The sequence below is a fragment of the Lacerta agilis genome, chromosome 10 (genome assembly GCF_009819535.1).
Source record: "Lacerta agilis isolate rLacAgi1 chromosome 10, rLacAgi1.pri, whole genome shotgun sequence".
In the NCBI taxonomy this organism is placed as follows: domain Eukaryota; kingdom Metazoa; phylum Chordata; class Lepidosauria; order Squamata; family Lacertidae; genus Lacerta; species Lacerta agilis.
In genome coordinates, this window is record NC_046321.1 from 3,039,889 (window position 1) to 3,067,615 (window position 27,727).

General features: G+C 50.8%; 2 protein-coding genes across 2 annotated transcripts in view; one reads left to right on the forward strand and one right to left on the reverse strand.

Annotated features, from left to right (window-relative positions):
• On the forward strand, nucleotides 1-13,889 carry LOC117054548 (alpha-2,8-sialyltransferase 8F-like). Its single transcript, XM_033163499.1, has 7 exons — nucleotides 1-30; nucleotides 1,916-2,030; nucleotides 5,857-6,009; nucleotides 7,158-7,299; nucleotides 9,926-10,038; nucleotides 10,733-10,822; nucleotides 13,293-13,889. Exons 2-7 carry the CDS (start codon nucleotides 1,930-1,932, stop codon nucleotides 13,720-13,722), a joined length of 1,029 nt encoding a protein of 342 aa, XP_033019390.1. The 5' UTR covers nucleotides 1-30; nucleotides 1,916-1,929; the 3' UTR covers nucleotides 13,723-13,889.
• Nucleotides 13,890-18,668: 4,779 nt separating this feature from the next.
• Nucleotides 18,669-27,727, reverse strand: part of LOC117054537 (cadherin-related family member 5-like) — a 33,197-nt gene continuing 24,138 nt past the window's right edge. Inside the window, exons 12-13 of the mRNA XM_033163485.1 lie at nucleotides 25,152-25,342; nucleotides 18,669-19,701 (exon numbers count right to left, since the gene is read on the reverse strand). Coding sequence (XP_033019376.1) covers nucleotides 18,802-19,701; nucleotides 25,152-25,342 — 1,091 coding nt within the window. The 3' untranslated portion in view covers nucleotides 18,669-18,801. The remainder of the gene's footprint in view (nucleotides 19,702-25,151; nucleotides 25,343-27,727) is intronic.

Consider the following 27,727-nt stretch of genomic DNA (forward strand, 5'->3'; position numbering starts at 1 on the left):
GCAGCCCCCCAGCATCTCCTTGGGCTGGTGGTACGTAAAGGGGGCAGGCGGACGGCTGGCTGGAAATCTTTTCCTCAGTCCTGAGTGCAAATCACGCCCAGTGCATCTCTATTCCTTAGCAAAAACATTTTTTTTAAAAAAAAGCTTGGGTTTTTTTTTTTGTTCCCCCAGCCCCAAAAGAAATACAAGGGATCTTGCCGCCTGCCTGCAACACCACCGTTTTTTATTGGATTTAAATCTTGCCTTTTCCCCCCCAGAAAAAAAGATGGCCTAGTAGTTCTCCCTCTCTCGCTCACGACGGCCCTGCGAGGTGGGCTAGGCTGAGAGATAGGCACTCATAACCATTGCAGCGCGACAGGAGGGTGCAAAGTCAGGAAATAATGGAGTAACAAGAACTCGGGCCACATTAATGGTTTGATTAATTTCAGTTTTACAAGGCTTTTGTATATTTATTCCTTGGTATTTGTATGTCGAGTAGAAACAAAGAGCCAGGACAAGGCCCCGTTTCGGAAATCCTTCCTTCTTCAGCTGCGACAATAAGAGACAATTATCGCCACGACAGTCCGAAGTTATCTAAAAATTATAAAAATGGAAAATGAATTAAATTTAAAAAAATTAAAAAATAATTATATAAACAAATGTATGAGATATATAGAGAAAATTATATAAAGAAAATTAATCTTACCTAATTAAGTATTGGAGTCTTAAGGTCCACGTTGTAATAAAAATTAGTTTGTTTTGGTACATTAATAATAATTATATATAAAAATAAAATACCTTAAAAATCTTACAACAACGTGTACCAATGTGTTGCTTAGAATTAGGCAATCCAAAGCGAGTTTGTAGTATTTAAAGGAAAGATTAAGGTGTGTTTTGCTGAAAACTGAAATTAATCAAAACCATTACTGTGGCCTGAGTTCTTGTTACTGCATTATTTCTTGGGTTGCAAAGGCAGGCTTAATTCATCAGAGGTCGTTAAGTCAATTCGGATTAATTCATCATTGCTATCGAACCAGATTTACATGCCGCTCCGTCGTCAGAAGACCTCAGGGCGGTTTACAAAAATCACACCCTGTTTTCCTTTGCTTCACCAGATTAGCCTTTCAAAACAGATAATAATAATAATAATAATAATAATAGGTTCGAGTCCCACCCTCCAGAGCAGGAGAAAACAAGATATTGAAAGATGGCTCTCATATCTCCTCTCAGTCTCCTCTTCTCCAGGCTAAACACCCCCAACTCCTTCAACCGTTCCTCATCAGGCTTGGTTTCCAGATCCTTCACCATCTTGGCCTTGGGTAGGCAACCTAAGGCCCGGGGGCCAGATCCGGCCTAATCACCTTTTAAATCCGGCCCATGGAAAGTCTGGGAATCAGCTTGTTTTTACATGAGTAGAATGTGTCCTTTTATTTAAAAATGCCTCTGGGTTATTTGTGGGGCATAGGAATTCATTCTTTTTTCTCCCCCCTCCCTTCCCCCCCAAAATATAGTCTGGCTCCCCACAAGGTCTGAAGGACAGTGGACCGGCCCCCTGCTGAAAAAAATTGCTGACCCCTGGCCCTTGCACAACTTCCAGCTTGTGAACATCCTTCTCAAATTGTGGTTCCCAAAAGTGGACACAGGACTCCTCCTCCTGGCCCAGTATGGCGATTTATCATTGTAGTTTTGTAATTTAAATTAAATTAAATTACATACAGGCCTGCTGATCTTATCTCCTTACATTTGCTGGTCATTTTTATTCAGCCAGGCAGTTGCTTATCCTGTCACCATCAGCCGTCAGGGGGTGGTGTAAGGAGCAGGACCCATTCTCCGCCCAGCCCCCCTTTTTTATTTTTATTTGCAATTTAATGAGGGCGTAACATTTTCTCTGCGGTTTTCTTCCTGTACTAAACAGGCTTGTTTCTCTTGGTGCCAGCGGTTCGTGCCATCATGTCCTTGAATAGCCTGCCCCGGAAATGGTCCCTGGCGCTGGGACCGTTCTGCGCGTTGCTTCTCCTGGGGTTGGCCCTCTTGCTGCTGCATAGAGCAAGGTAAGTTTCCGAGGGTTAGAGGCGTGGGGTTGGCCAACACGGTGCCCGCGGGCACTGATTTCCCCCCTGCCAGGATCTGCAAGGGGGCCCACAAAAGCTCTCCGTAAAGTTACCTTTTGCACTCCAGAAAGCTGCCTGCCCTTTATTATTATATTTATTATATTATATAGAATCAGAATTGCAGCGTCGGAAGTGTTAGCAAACCTCCCACCCGGGGCAAGTTGTGAGACTGATCCCCCCCCCCCCCGGCAGGGACGAAGCCTGGGTGCATTCCTGGCTGTTCGAGTCCAGTGGCACATTGGTATGCGATTGTTCCCCAGCGTGAAGAACAACACACACAAGCCATTAATAAAATATAAAATACAATAAAACTATTTTATTGTAGATAAGATGCAGAGTAAGTCAGTAAGTCAGAGCTGTGCATAACGCATCTAGCATCTCTCTCTTTTGAGCCAGAACTGAAAGTGAAAGTAAAGATATACAAAACAAAATAGAAAATTCTTTCCAGTAGCACCTTAGAGACCAACTGAGTTTGTTCTTGGTATGAGCTTTCGTGTGCATGCACACTTCTTCAGATATTTAGGATATTTAGCCAATAGTCATGATGAGCCACAGCCAAAAGAGATTTCTAAGATGAGGAACTAACACCAAGACCCTGAATATGAATATGCAATTCGTTAAAGAAAATAGAACATAGCCTTCAAGTTGGAATGCAGGAGACGACTGGGAAGAAAGGGTCGTGCAGGTGATAGGGGCAGGGAGAGGCTAAAACTAAAGGAGTATACTGGAGGGCAGAGGGCTGAATGAGGTTGAGAAAAGGAGTCAAAATGTCAATAACACACTTAGAAGATGATAAGGATTAGGATAAGATATAATTACAGGTGTAATTATAATTACACTTCTGTGTATCTGAAGAAGTGTGCATGCACACGAAAGCTCATACCAAGAACAAACTCAGTTGGTCTCTAAGGTGCTACTGGAAAGAATTTTCTATTTTGTTTCGACTATGGCAGACCAACACGGCTACCCACCTGTAACTAAAGATATACAGTGGTTGAGAAAGCAGACAAAACAGCTGTCTTTCTCATGGGAAAAACACAAGTCATACCAGCCTCGCTGCTGCTTTTGCAGCTCGGTCTGTACCAATATCCTAACAGGAAGGGACCCCCTGGGTCATCTAGTCCAACCCCCTGCAAAGGTGGGAATTTCAGCTAAAACATCTGTGACAGATGGCCGCGACATAGATTGATTCATAGGTAAAGGTAAAGGGACCCCTGACCATTAGGTCCAGTCGTGTCCGACTCTGGGGTTGTGGCGCTCATCTTGCTTTACTGGCCGAGGGAGCCGGCGTCCAGCTTCCGGGTCATGTGGCCAGCATGACTAAGCCGCTTCTGGCGAACCAGAGCAGCGCACGGAAATGCCGTTTACCTTCCCGCCAGAGCAGTACCTATTTATCTACTTGCACTTTGATGTGCTTTCGAACGGCTACCTTGGCAGGAGCAGGGAGCGAGCAATGGGAGCTCACCCCGTAGAGGGGATTCGAACCGCTGACCTTCTGATCCACAAGCCCTAGGATCTGCGGTTTAGACCACAGTGCCACCCACGTCGCACCTGCGTTACAACACATACACACTCATAAAACTAATCATAGAAATAACAATGCACAATAAAAACACACAAATAAATACAAATCAAACATAATAACATACGAGAACTTCTACAGATCAAATAGTCGACAATATTTCTATATCGTATTTCAGTTCTTCTTTTCTTCCAATTGACTTCCTTCATCCTCAACAAGGTTCTCTTTTCGTTTTTGGTTAACTGTCTCCTTCTTAGTCCATTATTACCCCTTTTCCTTTCTGTTTTTAGCTTTCATACCATAATTTATTTTTCAGGAGTTAATCAAAACAAGACCAAGTATTAATTTGAGGGCACCGCTTTTTAAGGTGGTCTCTGTATTTTCCCCATTCTTTTTGAAATTTTTGCTTGGGCCGCTGACCCCTAATGGCTTCTGTCAATCTGGTCCATTCAATATAGTCAAATAATTGATCTTGCTACTGTTTTTCAGTCAGTATTCCCACCCCAGCCCAATTTTTGGCTATTAGTGTTCTCGCAGCCCCTGTAGCATAAAGGAATATTTTCTTAATTTCTCCCCCTGTTCTTTTGGATGTGGCACCCACTCTGTGCTATTTCACGACTAGATCGGCTAATTTTCAATCTTCACGAGGGAAAGACCATGGGCGGCACGACAGCGCAGAGAACCCCCTTTTGGGGTTTTTTTAGACGTTGCTCAAAGTGCGTCAGAAGCGGGGTGGGCATTCAGGGCAACGGCTGGCACTGCCAGGATGAAACCCCCCTTTCTGCCTGCGGCTTCCTTTTCCAGAGAATGGGCTAGAGTACAGGAGCAGAAGGAATGCCAGGAACTGGTCTGGCTGCTTGAATCTAAGAGCCTCTTCTTCGGAACGTGAGTATTGACACAGGTCGGTGGCCAACGCTAGAGGTCACGACGCTTGTGACCCGAAACCCGCCTCCGCTACCGTCACTTTTCTGGTCCAGTCTCAAATTCCTGCCCGCGGCTTCCAAAACTTCACCGCATCTCTCTATCTTCTCTCTATCTAAGCACCGCAAGCAAGCTTTCGCCAACCCGCCGCCCCCTATACTACAATTCCCAGCATTACATACCTTTAGTGGCCAGGTGAAAATGTTCATTTTCAACCAGGGCCTTGGGCTGATTAACATCTTATTCCCGTTTTAAAATTTTTCTCAATAAAAATATATTTTGGGGGGAAAGATAGATAGATGAGATGTATAGATAGATAGATACGGTAGATAGATAGACAGATAGATAGATAGACAGATAGATAGATAGACAGATAGATAGATAGACAGATAGATAGATAGACAGATAGATAGATAGACAGATAGATAGATAGATAAATAAATAGATATAGATAGATTGCAGTGGAACTGCCCCAAGATCTACAGATAAAGGGCAACATGCAAAATAAATAAGTAAATAAAAACCACAAGTCTCTACCCTTCACACATTCGCCTCCCTGCAGTAGGATGAAGGTGCTGTACAGGGTTATAAATTCCAGGACTAGCCTCCTGCGAAACAGTTTCTATCCAAAAGCGGTTTTGGCTTTAAACGCAGTGTAAGGCAGTCTCTAAGGGAGTGTTTGTATTTAGTTGTGGGGCATCAGAGTTTTTAGGGAGCTAATTAGGTAGGGTATTAAAGTTTAGGAGGTTAATTATGCATAGGCGGGATGGGGAAGGAGTCGACGGGCATTTTCAGGAGAGTAGGCTTGTCGGTTTTTGCATGTCTGATGTAGATTTTTCAATTTCGTTGTTCTGTATGGGACAATGACAATAAAGGTTATCATATTGTATCATATTATCGTATCGTATCGTTTATTTACCCTGGTTTCATTTCATGTCTGTTTGCGTTCGGCGGTGATATGCAATTGTGCATTGTCTGTGCATATTGCCATCAGATGCTGTCTGGTAGCACTGTATTTTGCAGCGATCTTGCATTAACTTTTTGAAAAATATTAGTAGTAGCAGCAGCAGCAGTTTTATTAAACAAGCACACCCACCAGGTGCCAGGTGCAATTCCACACAGCCCTAACTAGAAAGCGAAGTGGTATCTGAAGAAGTGTGCATGCACACGAAAGCTCATACCAAGAACAAACTCAGTTGGTCTCTAAGGTGCTACTGGAAGGATTTTTGTTTGTTTGTTTGTTTGTTTAGAAAGCAAAGCCTTGCTGCGTGAGAGTCTTTTCTTCTTCTTCTTCTTCTTCTTCTCTCTCTCTCCCGGTGGCAGCTTCCAGTACCGCAAGTCTTCCAGGAATGAGAAGAGGATCCGTGCCGTCAAGAAGTGGGATATCTGGATCGAGGACAGGAAGATCCTGGAGCACATGCTACTCACGGAGAAATGCCGTTGGGACCCAGATGTGGCAGCTGTGGCCCAGTACAGGTGATAATACCCTTCTTACTCACCTGCTCGGCGAGATGCCCTTGGAGACGACAGGTGAGGGTGTGTGTGGACTGCCTGCCTTTCCGGGCACATCCTTAACCTGCTGTCAGGGGGCTCCCCCCTTATCGGTATCGCGAGCCCCCTCCTCAATGGCTTAGCAATTCATCTTCCTCCAGTGAGGAAGGCAGTGATCCCTCTAGTGGGGAGGGAGAGATGGGGCCGGGAGGTAGAAGTCAGGGCTCTGACAGGGAAGGAGAGCCCGCGCACCAAGCAGAGGCTGGAGGGGAGGCACCTCTTCCGTCTCCCCCCTTGCGTAGGGGGGAAAGACGCAGAGGGGGTAGGCACAGGTTCCACATCCCGTGGCTTTTATGCTGGGCAAAGAACCGGAAGGGGTCATTCCCAGACTCTGCCGAAGGATGAGCTAGACGTACTTTTGTTGCTGCACTGTATATATGTTTAACCTGGAGAAGAGAAGGTTAAGGGGTGATATGATAGCCATGTTCAAATATATAAAAGGATGTCACATAGAGGAGGGAGAAAGGTTGTTTTCTGCTGCTCCAGAGAAGCGGACACGGGGCAATGGATTCAAACTACAAGAAAGAAGATTCCACCTAAACATTAGGAAGAACTTCCTGACAGTGAGAGCTGTTCGGCAGTGGGATTTGCTGCCAGGGAGTGTGGTGGAGTCTCCTTCTTTGGAGGTCTTTAAGCAGAGGCTTGACAGCCATCTGTCAGGAATGCTTTGATGGTGTTTCCTGCTTGGCAGGGGGTTGGACTGGATGGCCCTTGGGGTCTCTTCCAACTCTAGGATTCTATGATCCCCGAAAGCAGGACGTAGCAGCCGAAATGATAAGGTGGAAAAATGCAGATGGAGAGAGCGAGGAGGAAACCTTTCTAGCTCACAACAGCAGAACTGGACACTGCAAGTTCACGACAAACAGGAGAAAGTGAGCTTGATTGAGTTGTGGCCCAAAATTTCTGGATGGCCTTGTTTTGAGGAAGGCTTGCTTGATCAGGGCCTTCTGTGGATGGGAAGGAACCCCACATCTGCACAATAAAGAAACTTAGTTGAGGAACCTCGGAGCCTGGCTGGTTACTCATGAGCAATTACTGAACAACCTTACACCTGCCTTCCTTTCCCTTTGCAGGGCAGAACTGAAGCAATGTTGCAACGCTTCCTCCTTGCTCATCCTGACCAAGGAAAACACCCCTCTGGGATCAAACATCGTCTTTGGGAAGGATAGACAAAAAGTGCCCGTGAGACCTGAGCTGGTGGACCTGCTCCATGAGGTGCTCCGGGGGGGGGGGGGAGAGACTGTTGTTGTTGTGTTGTTGCTACAGTGGCACCTTGGTTCTCAAATGCCTTGGTACTCAAACAACTTGGAACCCAAACACTGCAAACCTGGAACAAAGTGTTCTGGTTTGTGAACTTTTTTTCAGAAGTCGAATGTTCTCTGTTTTGAGTGTCACACTATTTATTTTGTGTATGTGTGTGTGTGTGACTGTGTGGAACCCAGTTCAGCTACTGATTGATAGATTGTATCTGAAGAAGTGTGCATGCACACGAAAGCTCATACCAAGAACAAACTTAGTTGGTCTCTTAAGGTGCTACTGGAAGGAATTTTTTAAATTTTTTATTTTGTTTTGACTATGGCAGACCAACACGGCTACCTACCTATGATTGATTGTGTGATTGCAGTGCATTGGAAGCTGCACAGAGTGACTGGGAAAACCACTGAATAAATAATAATTTTATAATATAATATAATTATAATATAATTAATATAAATTATTATTATTATTATTATTTATTGCTTTCATTTTATGGATCCATGGTCTCGTTACATAGTAAAATTCATGTTAAATTGCTGTTCTAAAGGTTTTTAAAAGTCTGGAACAGATTTTTTTGCCTTACTTTCTATGGGAAAGCGCGTCCTGGTTTTGGAATGCTTTGGTTTTGGAACGGACTTCTGGAACGGATTAAGTTTGAGAACCAAGGTCCCACTGTATTATTATTTCCTTCCATTCCTTGGCAAGGAGCTCAGGGGTGCCAAACAGATACAACATTTTAAAACCAACCTTGCTTTTGGCAGCAGGGAAAGGAGCCTGGGATGGGTGCAAGGGCGCAGCGGCAGTAGGACACTTGCCTTGAGTGCAGAAGGCCACAAGTTCAGGCCTTGCAGCCTCCAGCAAAAGCAGCTGTGGTTGTGAGGACAAGGAAGGCCGGCATTGCTGCTCCTGGTCACAGCAGGCCAGCAACGGGGAGCTTGAAGCCCAGGGGCCAGATGTGGACATCTGGACTTCTCTGCCTTCCTCGCAGGACCCTCTCCTGCCCTTTATGGCTACCCTCCTTGAGATTTGCTTTTTGCCCAGCTCTAAGGTAGATGGTGCCTCTTGCTTTGCCTGCGTTTCAAGAATTCTAAGGCCTCCAATATAGAATAAATGTTCATAAATGCACAAGGGAGGATTAGTTCCTGAGTCCAGGTCACAGGCTCACCCTATCCATACACAAATATGTCCTTAAGACAGGATTTGCAAGCAAAAACACAATGGGAAGGTTTTCCCCATTTGTTCCCCTTACTGCAGAGGAATAGGTAAAGGTAAAGGGACCCCTGACCATTAGGTCCAGTCATGCCCGACTCTGGGGTTGCAGCGCTCATCTCGCTTTACTGGCCGAGGGAGCCGGCATACAGTTTCCGGGTCATGCGGCCAGCATGACTAAGCCGCTTCTGGCAAACCAGAGCAGCGCACAGAAACGCCGTTTACCTTCCCGCCGGAGTGGTACCTATTTATCTACTTGCACTTTGACGTGCTTTCGAACTGCTAGGTGGGCAGGAGCAGGGACCGAGCAACGGGAGCTCACCCCGTCGCGGGGATTCGAACCGCCGACCTTCTGATCGGCAAGCCCTAGGCTCTGTGGTTTAACCCACAGCGCCACCTGCGTCCCTGCAGAGGAATATTTGAGGTCATCGGGAGAGCCCAAATGGCTTCAGGATTGCTCTCCCGTACTATTTCAGACGCATGGTTCGTATATTTAGATGTGTGTGCATTTATGAATATTTATTCTGTATTTGAGACCTTAGAATTCTTATAACATATCCCTGGGGTCTCCCAGGGTGGAATCAGTGTTTGGCCAAACTGGCACCTGCTGGTGGGCACTGGGATACCCAAGGTTGCACTCCTGCGTACGTAACTCAGCATTTCTTTTGCACGTTGATTCTGAAAACATTTAAGACACAGACAGGAGCGTTCCTAGCCCCTTGGCTGCCCAGGGTGGGAAGCCAAGAGGCACCCCTGGGGGCGGGGGCATCGCGGCGCGTGCGTGCGTGCGTCATGACGCCCGCACACGCCGCGATGCCCCGCCCCCGGGGATGCCGGGCCGCCGCTTCGGGAGCCTCTGCGGGCTGCAAAGAGTCCTGAAGCCGCTGCTGTAGCACAAAGGGGTGCCAGGCTGCGGCTTCGGGGCTCTCTGCAGCCCACAGAGACTCCCGAAGCCGCCGCCTGGGCCCCCTCGGGGGAGCGCAAGTGGGGCAGGGAGAGGGGCGGGTCAGCGAAGAGGGGTGTCCCCCCCTCTTCGCTGGCCCGCCCCTCTCCTTGCCCCGGCTCCGCAAGCCAGCTAGCGGCACGAAAAGCCACTGGAGGGCGGGGGCTATTTTCGGTGCTGCCGGGGCAGCCAGCGAGGGGGGTGACACCCCGACTTACTGGCAGCCCCTGCGGCTCCACCCCGGCAGTGCTGAAAATAGTCTAAAAAGAATTTTTTTAAAAAGTAAAAAAAAAAAAAAAAAAAAGCCCAGTGGGCGGGGCTGCCCCCAATGTGTCACCCCCAGCAGGGGTGCTGCCTGGGGGCCTCCGCCCCCCCCCTGCGACGCCCCTGGACACGTTTCGAAATCTCTCCCTTTCCCCTCGAAACCTCCAGAGATTCACCTTCTCGAAAGATCGGTATGAGCATTGCGCCGTGGTGGGGAATGGCGGGATCCTGCAGAGAAGCAGCTGCGGGAAAGAGATCGACCAGGCAGACTTCATAATCAGGTAACTCTTCCTTTGAGAGTGATTCAAGTAGGGGGGGACGTTCCTTGTTACACTTGGGAACTCCCTGGCGATTGAGATCAGGCAAGCGCCTTTGCTGTAGTACCCTACTGGCCAAAATATTGTTTAGGCCATCCTACCGGGATGTTTTGAAAAGTGAGACGAGTTTTAATCTGTTTTCAACCTGTTGTTATTTTAACTTTTCAAAAGTCTTCGGTTATTGTTAAAAAAAAAAAAACAAATCTTGTTGGGGGACATAGCGTTTGATTTTTGTTGTTCCGTTTTTGAGGGCTTATTTTTTTTAATCCAGCGGTTTATAGATTTTATGAACCAGATAAATGGATAAATCACAAAACCATGGTTCACGCAGCTAATGCACGCTGCTGGATTTGCCCAGCTCAAGATCAGCAGATCTGGGAAGGAAGGAAGGAAGGAATTGTTCTCAAATCGAAATTAAATCTGACCAGGCCCAGATCTCTTGATATGTTAGGATGCCATCTTATCTGAAATACATTAGTCTGGAAAATGATCCAAAAATAACTTGGTACTAAGATTATGACAGCTACCGTAAATATCGGGAAGGTGGAGCAGCATATCTCCTAAATTTTATGAAATAAATAAATAGGAGAGTGTTTATCTGAGAGCTAGCACAGACCTTGATTTCCTCTTCCATCTCACCCTCTCTCTTGCAATCCAGGTTCAGTTTGCCTCCCCCCCTGAATTCCTCGGAAGATGTGGGGACCAAGACGAGTCTGGTGGCCTTGAACCTCAGCAGCCTGGACTCTAAGTAAGGGAGTGGGGGGGGCAGTGGGGGGGGCACGCCGAGACGTCTTGTCCATTTGGGGAGCAGGTGAAGTTGGCGACTGTTTAGGAGCTGCCTCACCCCAAATTAGGTCCGAACCGATACTGCCCTGCTCTCCCGAGAACGACACTGAGCTCAGCGTAGCTTGCCGGAATACCAAAGCATTTTAAAATCAGCAAAACGTTTAAAAAAACACAAAAAAACCAACCCACACCAGCACATGAATAGCGCAAAACCAAGCAGCTCAAGAAACAGCTAATGCTGTTCAATACAAGCTCATGATTTACCATATTTTTCGCTCCATAGGGTGCACCGGATCATAGGGCACACCTTTTTAGAGGAGGAAACAAGAAAAAAAATATTTTCCTGGTTTTCCTCCTCTAAAAGCCCCCTTTTTTAGGATCAGCTAAAAGTTTTGCAGCTTTTTTGCAAAGGGAAAAGCCCTGTTTTTTGAGGATCAGCTAAAAGTTTTGCAGCTTTTTTGCAAAGGGAAAAGCCCTGTTTTTTGAGGATCAGCTAAAAGTTTTGCAGCTTTTTTGCAAAGGGAAAAGCCCTTGTTTTTTTAGGATCAGCTAAAAGTTTTGCAGCTTTTTTTGCAAAGGGGGGAAAGCAAAGCTCCTTTTGCAAAGGGGGAAAAGCAAAGAGGAAAAGCCCCGTTTTTATGGGGTTCAACTCACATTTCTGCAGCTTCTAAATGAGAGGGAGCCTATTGAGCGAAAAATACGGTAAATGTTGCAACACTGAGGGCCTTTTAGCTTAAAGAAAAGGCGAGGAAGAGACGACGTGGTAGAAGTTTATAAGATTATACCTGGCATGGAGGGAGCAGAGAAACTAAAGCTTTCCTTCCTCTCTCATAACGCGAGAACCCACGGGCATCCAGGGAATCTGGATTCAGGACAGATAAATTACCTCCTCCATGCAGTGCTGAGTTGAACTGCGGAACACCCTCCCGCAGGAGACAGGGATGGCCCCCGACTTAGATGGCTTTAAAAGAGGAGTACATTTACGGAGGGGAGGGCCAGCAATGGCTACTCGCCACGATAGCTCTCCTCTGCCACCGATCTTGCTGGAAATCGCCGGTGGGGATCGTTCTCAAATGCTCCTTCTTAGTTTCCCACAGGCAACAGCCCCCGAGAGCTGGGATGCAAGACCAGATGGGCCCCTTTTTCACATTATGAAAACCTGCCTGCACACTGTCAGGCCAGAGTGGTGCATGCTCTGCTTATCTCCCACTTGGACTCCTGCAACACGCTCTATGTGAGGCCAGGCCCTTGCAGAGCCAGGCAGAGGCCTGCCTGTCCCCCCCCCCCTTTTTTTACCCTGGGGATTTCAAGACTTGAACCGTATCTGCATATAAAGACAAAATGGGAAATATAGATGTACAATAGTGCTTTTTAAAAATACATAGGGAAAAGGATTATTTTAAGAATTTACATTTAAATAATGGTGAGCGATTGTGAATATGCTGACTGAGGCCCCCTTTGGAATCGGATCCAGCGCCGAGGGCCTTCTGTCTGTTCCCTCACTGCGAGAAGCAAAACTACAGGGAACCAGGCAGAGGGCCTTCTCGGTAGTGGCGCCCGCCCTGTGGAACGCCCTCCCATCACAGGTCAGGGAAATAAACAACTACCTGACATTCAGAAAAAACCTGAAGGCAGCCCTTTTTAGGGAAGTTTTTAATGTTTGATATTGTTGTATTTGGTTTCTGTTGGAAGCCGCCCAGAGTGGCTGGGGAAATCCAGCCAGATGGGCGGGGTACAAATAATAAATATTATTATTATTATTATTATCGGAGGCCCGGGCCAAGTGGCCCATATGACCCCCCCCCTTTGTTTGGGCCTGCGTCATGCTGCCTTTGAAGGTGACCTGGAAACTACAACTAATCCAGAATGCGGCAGCCAGACTGGTGACTGGGAGCGGCCGCCGGGACCACATAACACCGGTCCTGAATGACCTACATTGGCTCCCAGTACGTTTCCGAGCACAATTCAAAGTGTTAGTGCTGACCTTTCAAGCCCTAAATGGCCTCAGCCCAGTATACCTGAAGGAGCGTCTCCACCCCCATCATTCAGCCCGGACACGGAGGTCCAGCTCCGAGGGCCTTCTGTCGGTTCCCTCCCTGCGAGAAGTGAAGTTACAGGAAACCAGGCAGAGGGCCTTCTCAGTGGTGGCGCCCATCCTGTGGAACGCCTTCCCATCAGATGTCAAAGAAATAAACAACTACCTGACTTTTAGAAAACATCTGAAGGCAGCCCTGTTTAGGGAAGTTTTTAATGTTTGATGTTTTATTGTGTTTTTAATATTTAGTTGGGAGCCGCCCAGAGTGGCTGGGGAAACCCAGCCAGATGGGCGGGGTATAAATAAAAAATGATGATGATGATGATGATGAAGTATTCCCACCCATGTGTCACTTGTTTCCTGAAGGCAGCTTCCTTCTCCTTTCCTCCTCCCACAGGCCCCAGGGCTCCCAGCGGAAGCGTCTTGCAGATGCCCTGCGCCCCTACCGCAACGCCCTCCTCCTCCTCCTCCCCCCCTCCATCACCCCCACCCTCCAAAGCCACCCCCCTCTGCACCCGCTGGAGGACTCGGAGGTGCTGCAGCAGGCCTCCTTCTTGAACCCCCGGTACCTGGACGCCCTGAGGAGCTACTGGACCCGCGAGGGCTTCCAGCCCGAGTGCCTCTCGCCCAACTTCGCCTTCGTCAGCCTGGCTCTGGAGCTCTGCCAGCGCATCACTCTCTACGGGTTCTGGCCCTTCGCGCACGGCCTGAGCGGCCAGCCCATCCCGCGCCGCTCCCAGGTGCGCGTCAGGCCCTGCGAGTTCTCCTGCTACCTGAAGATGTACGTGCAGGGCATCCTGAGACTGCGGCTGGGCAAGTGTCCGTGAGGGACAGGAGTCCCTCCTCTCTCCGGGGGCAAGGAGGAGGTTGCATTTTCAAACAGGCGCCGCTTGAAGGTTTCCACGCAGACTTCAGTTCCGGCGTGGGCAAGCCATTTTGGAAGAGCCCGCCCTGGAAGGTTGTTTTGCAGCAGTGATGCCCTTTTGCGGTGGGGGGGGGGGGCTTGGGTGTTGCTTTAGGTGTTGCTGGACTCCATCTCCCATCTTCCACCAGGAGCGCAGAGGGATGATGGGAGCTGGAGTCCGGCAATACCGCTTGGAGGGACCCCACGGGCTCCCTGCTCCTCTTCTGCAGGAGGAACAGGGTTATTTAGTACTACCAGAGTCTCCCGAAATGGGGGAAAGGGCGGTCCTTTCAGAAGGCTAACGTTGGCCCCCTGCTCTTTGTCTGAGAGTAGAGTTCTATGAACAGCCTGAACGAAGTGCTGCTGGAGGTCAACATGCACCCTGCACCCCAGAAATAAGCGCCGCGCAATGCTCTTTCATTGACCTCCAGGAGCCATTCCCCGTAACTTCATCACCCGTGTGAAAAGCAGCCCTTCAGTCTAGAGAATCAGCTGGTTGTCTGGGCTTGCAAAGCCCCCTCTCTACCCAGCTGCATCTTCTTTCCCTGCCCTGAACCTCCTGCCTTTGCCGCAAGTGGTCAAAATGGTCTCATGGGCCAAATGGGGAGGATGGGCCGGCTGCGGGGCCACGCAAACAGAGGTTCCCCGTCCCTGGGTAAGGGAGGTCGCTGGTGCATTCCTGAAGGGGACAGTCTCCCAGCCGCGGAGGCACCCCCAAGGTTTGTCTGCGGCGCAAGGGCCTTCAAACCTCGGCCTCTTATTCCGGCTACTCCTAAACAGTCGGGAGCCAGGAAGGGGCTTCAGCCACTGTGATCAGAAGTGAGGATTTCCCCCGGTAGAGTTTCTAGGTTTCGTTGATGTTTGTTGTATTTGTGGGGTGTCCCCAAGGTTTGTCTGCGGCGCAAGGGCCTTCAAACCTCAGCCTCTTATTCCGGCTGTTCCTAAACAGTCGGGAGCCAGGAAGCGGCTTCAGCCACTGTGATCAGAAGTGAGGATTTCCCCCGGTAGCGTTTCTAGGTTTCGTTGGTGTTTGTTGCGTTTGTGGGATGTCTGCGGCGGAGAGCAGGAACTGGCCATCACGATACCATCTTCTTCATCTCAGCTCTTTGGTCAGTTTTGGAGCACATCAAAGAGCGCATTGCTGGATGCTTGGGCAGACAGTTGCCCTTGCCAGGGAAACAGAAAGACACTTCCCAGATTTGTAGCGGAGCCAATAGGCGGTCTGATCCCCAACCTGCTTTCCACGCCAATCCTACTTTTACTGTGTTGTTAGTTGTTAGTTGGTTTTTTGCAGCAGAATGTTTTTTCATGTGTTCTGTTGTCTGTTCAGATCTTCAGAAACAAGTGTAAACAGAAAACAGAGAGGTTCTGAAATAAAACTCGATACAAGCGCAACAGCAACTCAGCTTGCATAGAACTTAAGTCTTCATTGAGCTCTGAAGCTGGGGTCGGCAAAGGTCTTTGTTCAGCTTCCCCACTAGTCAAGAGGGGGATTTATAGAGGAAATTGCAGGTCAGTCATCTTAACACCTGTCAGGGGCATCTTAGCCATAGAGGCTAGTGGCGAAGGGCACCACGGTGCCAAGTTCTGGAGGGCGCCAGGGAAGAGGCGGAGGCTGGATGCGGCATCAGCTCGCCGCCCTCATCTGCCTCTGCCATGCCGCGCCGTGCCTGGAGCCTCCTCCCTGCCGGAGGAGCCGCCCTCCAACCCCGCCGGTAGCCCTTGCCATGCTGCGCCCGGAGCCTCCGTCCCGCCCTCCAGCTGCTGCCCGCCTGGAGGGAAATGGGGTGGAGGTGGGGGGGGCGCCAGAGGGATCCTTGCACCACGGCGCCAGATAAGCTTAAGACGGCCCTGACACCTGTAAATTATAAATGAAACTACCAAGCCTAGTGAAGGACAAGTCTTGCTGAAGGAGAGCCAGCATGGCTTCTGCAAAGGCAAGCACCGGGTCTTTCCGCGCCAGGTTTCCACGCACTTTTCGCCGAGTTGCCGCATCGTCATTCCATCAGGGTTGCCCTGCATTTTCTCAGGCTGCAGGAAATCCAGTGGCCGTGCATTCTCTCCACAATTGGAGGCAGCGATGCTTCTAAATAGCAGTTGCTCCAAACCATAGGAGGGGAGAGTTGCTCAGATCCCATTGGGGCACCTGGTTGGCCACGGTGACAACAGGACCACGGACTAGATGGGCCCCCTTTGGCCTGGTCCCTCGCAGGCTGTGCTCATGCTCTTGTGAAAGGGTAAATCCAGGCTAAGTAGCGGGGAGGAACATGGGCTGACATTTTTATGCAGATGTCATGCGGATGCCAGAAAAAAAAGCTTGGGCCCCACTGATCCCACTGCAACCACACATCTGGAAGCAGCTGGCCTACGGCCATGCCTAGAATGGCACTGTTCATAATGCATTCCCTGTGCCAACCTCGGCACACAGATTCTTGGTTCTTGCATGACTACCTGCAAGCCAAGGCTGTGCCCCAGAATCCTCTGCAGCACCCATAATAATTTTAATAACAAATTATTACTTATAGCCAGCCCATCTGGCCGGGCCTCCCCAGCCACTCTGGGTGGCTCCCAACAGAATATTGTGGTTGTTCAGTCGTGTCCGACTCTTTGTGACCCCATGGACCAGGGCACGCCAGGCAGCCCTATCCTCCACTGCCTCCCGCAGAAAGGTAAAGGGACCCCTGACCACTAGGTCCAGTCGCGAACAACTCTGGGGTTGGGCCGTCATCTCGCTTTACTGGCCAAGGGAGCCGGTGTACAGCTTCTGGGTCATGTGGCCAGCATGACAAAGCCGCTTCTGGCGAATCAGAGCAGTGCACAGAAACGCCGTTTACCTTCCCGCCGGAGCAGTACCTATTCATCTACTTGCACTTTGATGTGGTTTCGAACTGCTAGGTGGGCAGGAGCTGGGACCAAGCAACAGGAGCTCACCCCATGGCAGGGATTCGAACCGCCGACCTTCTGATCGGCAAGCCCTAGGCTCTGTGGTTTAACCCACAGCGCCACCCGTGTTCCACTAACAGAATATTAAAAACACGATAAAGCATCAAACATTAAAAACTTCCATATGACACACAAAACACACAAAATCACCTGTGGACTCTGCAAGTCGTGAGCTGGCTGCAACTCTGAGCAAATTCTGGGATGTCCCTGCCAAACCCTGTCCCAGAACCTACCCCCTGGTGGACACAAAGGTCATCTGGCATTTTAATTTTTTTTAAAAATGTTTTCTTTAATTTCAAGATACAAATGGACGAGGTGGCGTGGATTGCTCAAGGAGAAGGCTTTCTCCTCCTCCTCCTCTGTAAGATGATGTCCTCTTGGGCCACTCGTCCCGGACCTCCTTTAGATGTAGCTTCTGGAGTGAGGAACGCAGCTTCCTCGGAATCACCAACCCAAGACACAGTTGCTTCTTACATACATTCAGTTTTATATTGGAGCACAGCCGCCAACAGGCTTGCAGAGGAAGGGCTGGTGGTGAGACATTGGGGTAGCCCTGGGCTTTCCTTGGCCTTGTTCCTTCCTGGGCAGGGTATCCCCAAGCCCCCTGGGATGTGCATCTAGCCCCAGGGATGTGGCTTCAACTGAGCAGTTGCAGAAGTAACCCAGGTGAGCTCCTGGCTAGGTGAGGGGAGCTTTGATGCTGCTTTGCCTGAGAGCCTCGCTTGCAAAAAGCGGTCCACGTTGCTGACGTACACACCCTTGGGGCAATCCGCCTCTCCATCCTTCAGCTTTGCAGACGTTTTGCTCTCCAGGATCTGGAAAAGGGCCTCCGACGCCATCGGTACTGCTGAGATATCTAAGATGGTGCCTTTTGGTTGCTGCTAGACTACAGTTCCCATCTTCCCCGGCCATCGGCTACGCTGTCTGGGGCTGATGGGAGATGGAGTCCAGCAACACCCCGAGGGCATCCCACTGCGGTGTTTTGGGATAAGAATCGGCAGCTCCCGCATGGCGTGACGTCGGGAGAGTTTCTAGAGCACCCTTAGCCAACCTATTGCCCTCCAGATGTTTCCGGGCGACCCAGCTGGGCGTTGGCTGGGACTGATGACGGTTGTTGCCATCCAGAACATCTGGCTATCAGGGCTGGAGTCGGGCGCAAGTTGGCACAAAAGAGGCAGAGCTCCGTTGTCAGTGAAGTTGACTTTTTATTCCAGGAAATGAACGTACAACTCGGCGACGCTCCCCAGGAGGTGAGCAGTTGCCAGGTCTGAAGGTCCCTGCCTTCTACCCTCTCTAGGGCTGACTCCTCTCCCAGATGTTTCCCAAGCTGTCTCGAATTGCATCTGCACACCTCTGGTCTCTGTTCCGCTCCTCTCGTTACTTTGTGCGCTCTCAGAGACCAGGGGAGAGGGGAGCTTTTTGCAGCCGGAGAGGGGGAGTCCCTGGATTTTTCAGCAGCCTCTTGACCCCCCCCCTCCTCTGCTTCACCTTCGGAGTCTGAACCTCACCCTGTCACCTGCTCTTCCTGCTCACTAAACCCTGTTGCCACTGTATCGTCTAGCACCTCTGACCTCTCCTCGGCTCTGAGCCTTCCTCCTTGGGGGTACCCCACTCCTCTTCATCCAGCCAGGGAAGCTGCTGAGAAGGGAATACGCCCCCGCCCGTCCACCCCCCAGGCCATAGCATTCCCCTCTCCCCGGTTGGTAGACTCTGAGCAGAAGCTGGTGCACCTTGGTGGGCTGCCTGGCCGACCGCAACTTACGGGGGGAACCTTACTTCTCTATCGTGGGTTTAAAGAGTCAGCAACGCCCATTCGAGGAAATAAAATGCCTTTGTGCGCACAGCGGACAAAAGGAGCCCCCCAATGTTGGCACAAGCTCCGGGATCCAGGGGCAGACCCCCCCCCCCAGTCTGCCCACTCAGCACAAACCAATGCCCAGAGCTACGGTTGCCCCGTTACGCTCGCCTCAGTGAAAGGAGATTGTCTCTAAACCGTTCACTGTCCTCCCTCTGCCCTGGCCGAGCAGGCCGCGCTCGGGGTGGGGCAGCGAGACGCAGGCTAGCACTCGATGGAATCTTCCAGAAGCTGCAAAAGCGTGGCGGGCATCCTGACGTCGCTGACAGGCAGAGGCGCCAGGGGGTCTCGATAAGTGGGCGACGCGGCCTTCGGCGTCTCCTCCCCGTCGTCCTCCTCCTCGTCATCCTCTTTGGGCAGCTCTTCCAGCTTCGGCAGCGGGGGGACTGGTTCCTTGGGGACCGGGGTTGCGTCGCTGGGCTCCGTGGCCCCTGGAGCGGCAATGCCACAGGGAACAACCTGGGATGCGTCCATGCTTTCGCTGGGGGACCCAGGGTGCTCCCCAGCCCCTCTGCCACCCTCACAGTTTCTGTCAGCAGTGGGGCTCTGAGGAGCGGGCTCCACGTGGCTTGGGCCCCCGTTGGCAGCCATCTTGCCTTCCGGCACGGACTCTCCCCCTTGCTGCGGACTGCCCTCGGAGCACGGTTCTTCCTCGGGTCCTCCTGCGGCGTCTCCGAACTGTTTCTCCTCACTGTCCACAGGGAAGAGGGTAGCCTCATCTTCCTCATCTTCCTCCTCCTCGTCTTCCACCACCCGCATTTCCACTGGCCGCTCCGCACCTTTGGGCAAGGCCTCGCCTTCCAGGCAGAGAGAGGGGCATTGCTCGAGGGCCTTCCCATTGACGAGAGCCGTCTTGGCCTCCTCTTCTTCCTCGGGCTTCTTGGGGGCCGCGCTGGCTTGGGCCTGGCCCCCGACCTTGGGCACCGAGTTGGCCAGCGGTGCTTCACCAACGGGCAGGCCTTTCACGCCCCTCGCCGAATCCAGCTTGGAGTTCAGGGCCACCTGGACTCCGTACATCTTGGGCGCCTCGTCGCCAAGGTCGCTGTACCCCTCGTTCTGGAAGTAGATGTTATCGGGGTGCGGGGAGGCCTTTCCAGCATTGACCTGTAGAAGGGGAGAAAGGGAAAGGGCCCCGTTAGGAGAGGGGAGCCAGGCAAGATGGCAGGACCTGTGGCTTTCATCTCAGGGTGCTTCATAAAAGGGACCCTGAAGATCATCCAGTCCAACCCCCTGCAATGCAGGAATATGCAGCTGTCCTGTATGAAGACTGAACCTGCAACCTTGGCATTACAGTCAAACCTCGGTTCCTGAACGGTTCCGTTTTTGAACATTTCAGCTCCCGGACGCCGAAAACCCAGAGGTAAATGCTCTGGTTTTCGAACGTTTTTCGGAACCCAAACATCCAACATGGCTTCCGCTCGATTGCAAGAAGCTCTTGGAACCAATCAGAAGCCAAGCCGCGGTTGTCGAATGTTTAAGAAGTCGGAAGGGGTTTCCGGAACGGATTACGCTCAACAACCGAGCTTTGACTGTCAGCACCACGCTCTAACTAATTGAGCTATCCATTTACAGGTAGGTAGCCGTGTTGGTCTGCCATAGTCAAAACAAAATAATAATTTAAAAAAATCCTTCCAGTAGCACCTTAAAGGTAAAGGGGCCCCTGATCATCAGGTCCAGTCGTGTCCGACTCTGGGGTTGCGGTGCTCATCTCGCTCTATAGGCCGAGGGAGCCGGCGTTTGTCTGCTGACAGGTTCCGGGTCATGTGGCCAGCATGACAAAGCCGCTTCTGGCGAACCAGAGCAGCGCATGGAAATGCCATTTACCTTCCCCCCGGAGCGGTCCCTATTTATCTACTTGCACTTTGACATGCTTTCGAACTGCTAGGTGGGCAGGAGCTGGGACCGAGCAACGGGAGCTCACCCCGTTGCGGGGATTTGAACCGCTGACCTTTCAACCGGCAAGCCCTAGGCTCTGTGGTTTAACCCACAGCGCCACCTGGGTCCCTGGTAGCACCTTAGAGACCAACTAAGTTTGTTCTTGCATGCACAGTGTACACGAAAGCTCATACCAAGGACAAACTTAGTTGGTCTCTAAGGTGCTATTGGAAGGATTTTTATTATTATTATTATTATTTGTTTTGAGCTATCCATGCCCAAGCTATGCTCTGGCTGGTTACCCCGTGCTTATCGGACGCAACCCCCTCCCCTGAAAACAAATTCCTGGGGTGTCATGGATTTATTGGAGGCAGAGACATGGTAGGAGGAACCAACTGGGGAGTCACCAGGGGAAGAAGGTTCGGAGCCCAGGAATTGGTGGTGGGACAACGATGAGTGGTCAGAGGGAGAATACCGGGAGGAGGAGGAGGTGTCGGAATCTGAAAAGGTAACAGGGCTTAGTGTGGGGGGAGTGTCTGTGCAGAGAGAAGTCCGGAATCAGAGGCAGAAGCTGAATCAGGAGAGGAGGGAAGCCAAGAGGCAGAGATGAGTCCAGCTGGTGAAGAGTCATGGATGTCTCCCCCTGCTGCTGCTGCTGCAAAAACTCTCCTCCTCCCTGGTCTCCCAGAACCAGAAGAGGCATGAAGAGGGTAGAGGAGAGGCTGTTAGCATGCAGGCACAGTCTCTGATCGCTTGGGGAAAGCCCTAGGGAGGGGGAGACATTGGCGGCTGTGGGGAGGTGGGCACTTTCAGCCTTGGCAACATCCATGGGGCAAGATCTACCGGGGTTGAGCTGCTGCGTTCCTGGCACTCCACCAAGTCTGTGAAGATTGTGTTTTTGCTAATAAACGTGGGCTTTGCTGCCGATACGTTCCTTGTTATGGGCTTTCCACCTGCACCACTTCCCTCCCAGTCACATTTTATTTGGCCTAATCCATTGGTGGCACGGAAGAAGCCTCTGCTGGGATAAATTTTGGTTGTTTCTCAGAGGCTTTCTGGTCGAGACGTGTTTCAAATGTGCATGCAGGCCTTCCTTCCTTCTTGCCTTCGTATCCCACCCTTCCTCCTAGAAGCACACACAGTTCTCCTCTTCATTTTGGAGTTCAGACTAAATCGCCCTTTGGGTCATCCCCAACTCTGCAGTTTTATCATTCTATTACCTTAGCCTCACAACAACCCTGCGAGGGAGGGAGGGAGGTTAGGTTGAGAGAGGTGGTGATGGGCCCATGGTCACTCCATGAGCTTTGTGGCCGAGTAGGAATTTGAACCCTAGTCTCTCCCAGGTCCTAGTCCAACACTCTAACCACTGTGCCACACTGCCTACTTTCGTTAAGGCTTGAAGGACCCCTGTCTTTGGCCTGTGCCACAGATCTGCCCCCCTCTCCTCCCCCTTTCCTATGGGGCCACCCACCCTCTTCATGCTCTTTCCCTTGAGCCTCTAAGGCAGGCATGGCCAAACTCGGCCCTCCAGCTGTTTTGGGACTACAACTCCCATCATCCCTTGCTAACAGGACCAGGGATGATGGGAACTGTAGTCCCAAAACAGCTGAAGGGCCAAGTTTGGCCATGCCTGCTAAGGCATCCGACAGGTAGTCCTTCTCCTTCCCCCCCAATTGGCACATAGTGAATCCGTTCAGTAACTCTCCATCCGGGATTCTTTAGCTGCGATTCCTGCCTTGCAGGGGGTTGGACTAGATGGCCTTTGGGGATACCTTCCAACTCTACAATTCTGAGAACACTGGCTTCCTCTGGCCACTGGCCACGAATGTCAGGGTCGCGAGCGTGGTCCGGTTATCCCCGGGCATCAGTTTGGAACGAGGTAGGTGCAGCAATTGCGGAGGTGCTGGGTGGTGGGGTGGCAGGGGGTAGGGTGGGGTCTCCCCCCACTTGCCCTCCCCCCCTTCCCCTCCCATCTGGGCACTCACCGGCTGGAACCATTTTAAGCTCTGTCGGGTGGCAGGGCGAGCCGAGAGCGACAGACAGACGGGGGGAGAGAGAACAAGAGAGAGAGAGAGAGAAGGTCAAGGCTTGAGAACGAGCATGCGCAGAGAACCACAGCAAGGCAGGCACGCCAGAGGAGGGAGGACCCGCAGCCTGACCAGGGCGGAGGGTATTGCACGACCCTCTTTAAGCAACCAGGGCGCTGCAAAGGGACTTGGGGAAGAGGCCCAGGGCAGAAGCATGCACGAATTTTGCATGCACAAATTTCGTAAATTACTTTGTCTTTTTAAAAAGAAAGAAAACCAAGCGGCATATGCAGTTTGTGAAATTCGTAAATAACAACTGAAATGCTTTAAATTCTATGAATGGCTAAAGGTAAAGGGACCCCTGACCGTTAGGTCCAGTCGCGGACGACTCTGGGGTTGCAGCGCTCATCTCGCTTTACTGGCCGAGGGAGCCGGCGTACAGATTCCGGGTCATGTAGCCAGCATGACTAAGCCGCTTCTGGTGAACCAGCGCAGCGCACAGAAATGCCGCTTACCTTCCCGCTGGAACAGTACCTATTTATCTACTTGCACTTTGACGTGATTTCGAACTGCTAGGTTGGTAGGAGCTGGGACCGAACAATGGGTGCTCACCCCGTCATTGCGGGGATTCGAACCGCCGACCTTCTGATCGACAAGCCCTAGGCTCAGTGGTTTAACCCACAGCGCTAGCAGGTGGCTAAAGCTAGCCAGGGGCAGTTCACGAGGGCTTGTTAAACCACTCTGAGACTTACCCGGAGTGATTCGTCCAAATCTCTTCTAACTGCTGGAGATTTTTCCTTCTCCCATAGTTGTCGATAAGTCAGGATTTCTGGTTTCCAGTAGTGTCTAGAGCATCCTTCCCCAACTCGGTGCCCTCCAGATTTTCGGAATACAATTGCCATGAGCCACAGCAGATGTGACAGAAAGGCTGATGGGAGTTGTAGCGCGAGGCGCCTGAAGGGCTCCAGGTTGGGCAAGGCAGCCCTAGGCCAATTCTGACCTGCCTATGCAATGACGATTTAAACTGAATTTGTGCATGGGAACAAGGAAATCAGGATGTCCTCGCCAGATAATTCTTCACGCTCCCGTTCACAAAATTTCACGCTCGCAAAATCATTATTGCAGCTGCAGAAAGCTTTGCACTGGTAAACAGCCTTGGAGAGTTTCTGTGAACAGCTATCCCCCTCGCAACCTGCGGATATTGTTGGAGTCCAACTCCCACCCTCCTATGATTTGCAAGAAAAATCCCACGGCTGGGATACCTCAGTCGTTAGGGCACAAGACTCTTGATCTCGGGGTTGCGGGTTCGAGCCGCAACTTGGGCGAAAGATTCCTGCATTGCAGGGGGTTGGACTAGATGACCCTAAGGAGTCCCTTCCAACTCTACGATCCTCCCCTGACCATTGGCCAGGCTGGTGTGAGCTGGAGTCCAGCTACATCTAAGAAGCCAGAGCATCCCTGGGAACGGGGGGTGTTCATGTCAGGCTGGGAGGGGGGGAGGGTGGAGTGTCAAAAGGCCAGGTAAGGGTGAAAAAAGCTGAGGGTGGTTGAAGGCAGTCCAGTAACAGAGGAGAAAAGCAGAAGGAAAATGCAATGAGCAGAGGCCCTTTTTCTGAGGAAGGCAGGCTGGATATTTTTTGGGGGGGGTCTCTCTGAGCAGTCAGGAGAGATAAAGGGAAGTCCTTCACACAATGCTATGGGACTCCAACCTGGAGTTCATGGAGGATAAGGTTATCTCCTGCTTGGACTACATGGGGCTACCCTTGAAGGTGACCCGGAAACTGCAATTAATCCAGAATGCGGCAGCCAGACCGGCGACGGGGAGCGGCCGCCGAGACCACATAACACCGTTCTTGAAAGACCTCCATTGGCTCCCAGTATGTTTCCGGGCACAATTCAAAGTGTTGGTGCTGACCTTGAAAGCCCTAAACGGCCTCAGCCCAGTTTTCCTGAAGGAGCGTCTCCACCCCCATCGTTCTGCCCGGACACCGAGGTCCAGCGCCGAGGGCCTTCTGGTGGTTCCCTCCGTGCAAGAAGTGAGGTTACAGGGAACCAGGCAGAGGGCCTTCTCGGTGGTGGCGCCCGCCCTGTGGAACGCCCTCCCGTCAGATGTCAAGGAAATAAACAACTATCTGACTTTTAGAAGACTTCTGAAGGCAGCCCTGTTTAGGGAAGCTTTTAATGTTTAATAGACTATTGCATTTTAATATTCTGTTGGAAGCTGCCCAGAGTGGCTGGGCATAAATAATAAAATAATAATAATAATAATAATAATAATAATAATAATAATAATAATAATAATTGTTATTGTTATTGTTATCATTATTAGGAAAATGCATGGAGACTTATATAATGTTATATTTAATAACGTTTTTACAGATCCATGTAGATCTAGCCCAGGTCAGACTCCTTGCTCCATCTCAACCAGTGCTCTGCACACTGACTTGGATTGTGTATGTGTGTCTCTCCGTTATTTCAGACTGGGGGACATTCCCACCCCTGCATAGGGGATGTGGCTGGGCTGCCGTTGAGCATCCAACACCTTCGCAGGACGTTTCCCGTTGACGGCTCCAGAGAAGGTGTTTCTCCCGGGGTGCCCGCTCTTTGGAGCTTGCACACACAAGCACATCAACGCACACCCTTCCCGCTTACCACATTGGGGTGCTTCTCCATGGCCAGAGCCGCCCTCTCCATGTTCTGCTGGCGCCGCTGCCTCTTCTTCATGGCCCGCAGGATGAGGAAGAGGATGATGGCCGTCACCAAGAGCAGCGCCCCCAAGCCGCCTGCCAGGATCCCGGCGTCCATCGTCCCCTGGTGCCCGGCTTCGAGAGGATCCATGGGGACTGCTCAGGAAGCAGAGAGGGTGCCAGAGGCGGGGGGGGGGGGGGTGAGAGAAAAAGAGCATTGGGTCGCAATCAGCAGTGCAGAGAGAGCTCAGGACTATGGGGACCTGCGCAGCAGCGTAGCTAGCCGCTCGGGTGCCGGGTGCGACGCACACATCCTGCAGCCGGGTGCGGGGCGAGCGTCTGAAGGAGCATCTCCACCCCCATCGATCTATCCGGACACTGAGGTCCAGCTCCGAGGGCCTTCTGGCAGTTCCTTCCCTATGAGAAGCAAAGCTACAGGGAAGCAGGCAGAGGGCCTTCTCGGTGGTGGCACCTGCTCTGTGGAACGCCCTCCCACCAGAAGTCAAAGAGAACAACTACCAGACTTCTAGAAGACATCTGAAGGCAGCCCAGTTTAGGGAAGCTTTTAATGTTTGATGGATTATTGTGTTTTTAATATTCTGTTGGGTGCCATCCAGAGTGGCTGGGAATGTCCAACCAGGTGGGCGGGGTATAAATATTATTATTATTATTATTATTATTATTATTATTATTATTATTATTAGGAAAATGCATGGAGGGCAGACACAAGTCCCACACTGCCGTTTCAGGCAGCACGGAGCCTGCAGGCGCACAAGTCACCACCTCACTTTCAAGAGAGACGCATGGCTTGGGCGCACTGCAGACCCTGTGGCAAGTGCCGCCCCCCGTGGTGTGGTGCCTCATGCCAGCCGCTTTTCGTTACATTTGTTGACTGAACTAAAAGGTTTGGTGTGCCCAATTTTTAAATTTTTTAAAACTCGTATTTTGGTCATTTTGTCACCCCCCTTAGTGATGACCCCCGGGGCAGACCGCAAAAAACCCACCCACCCACCCCTTCCTCCGCCACCGGCCCTGCGTTGATCAGATTCCTCCCTAACTACAGCAAGACCACCGCTTACGTTTACAAGGCGCTGATGTGTTAGTGGTGATCCCTACCACAATCCCTTTTAAAAATATATACCCGTATATACCCGAGCATAAGCCGACCTGAATATAAACCGAGGCACCTAATTTTCCTACAAAAACCTGGGAAAGCTTATTGACTCGAGTATAAGCCGGTTCACCTTTGCTGCTGTGGAGGAGGAGGAGGAACGAGCAGCCCGAAAGCAGCCCTTTGGGCTGCTCCTTCCTCTTCTTCCTTTGCCAAGTTTGCATTTATGCGAACAGTTCAGGAATGGAACAAGTTGCCTGGGGAGTGTAAAGAACCGCCGTTCTTGTACGCTTCTTAAGGAATGGTTGACTGGGGAGAGCAGGTGGTGGCACGAGCGGAGAGAAAGGGCTTCTTTCTCGCCGCCCCCACCGCCCGCCTCACTCGAGTATAAGCCGAGGGCAGCTTTTTCAGCACAAAAAATGTGCTGAAAAACTAGGCTTATACTCAAGTATATAAGTATTATTTATTTGGTTTTTCAAATTGTTTTACACTCACACACCCAACATAAAATCAAGATTCCAAAGAATCTCCTGGACTTCCCTCCCCAACTTTGTGGGTCCAATTGTTAGCCATTTCCTCCTGCATCTTTTATAACAATCCAAATCTTTTACCTCTCCATCGTATCCAAAATTCACCATTAAACTACAAGTGTTGTTCCAATCCTACTAACAATTCTAACTTTTTACAATGGTTTTTAAGATAAATTATAAATTTTCCCCATTCCTTCTTAAAATCCTGGCCTTCCTGATTTCAGATTATTTCGGTCATTTTTTGCCGTTTTGGCATAGATCCCTACCACAATCCCGTAAGGTAGGCGAGTTTTAGCCATCGACTTTATGGCAGCGAAAAGCTGGGATCGCTGGAGCAAGTTTAGCGATTTCGTGGAATTAATTAAACCTAGGGGTCTCGATTGGATTCGGAATAAAGGTGTGATTCATTTTGAATTAGATTGTTCTCATTCCTCTATGTGTCCTGCAAATGGCTATTTTGAATAGTGCTTCTTTGTAGGGTAGGGGGCACTGGCGATGAGTTTGGTAAACCAACGGGGCCGTGCCCCCCCCCCAAGTTCAGGAACCCCAGGGTTATACAATACAGTCATACCTCGGGTTACGGCCACTTCCGGTTGCACGTTTTCGGGTTGCACACTGCGCCGAACCCGGAAGTACCGGATTCTGCATGCACAGAAACGGCAAATTGCAAGCCGCGCGTGCGCAGAAGAATTTGGATTTGATTTCCCGCTTTTCACTACCCGAAGGAGTCTCCAAGCGGCTAACATTCTCCTTTCCCTTCCTCCTCCACAACAAACACTCTGTGAGGTGAGTGGGGCTGAGAGACTTCAGAGAAGTGTGACTAGCCCAAGGTCACCCAGCAGCTGCATGTGGAGGAGAGGAGACATGAACCCGGTTCCCCAGATTACGAGTATACCACTC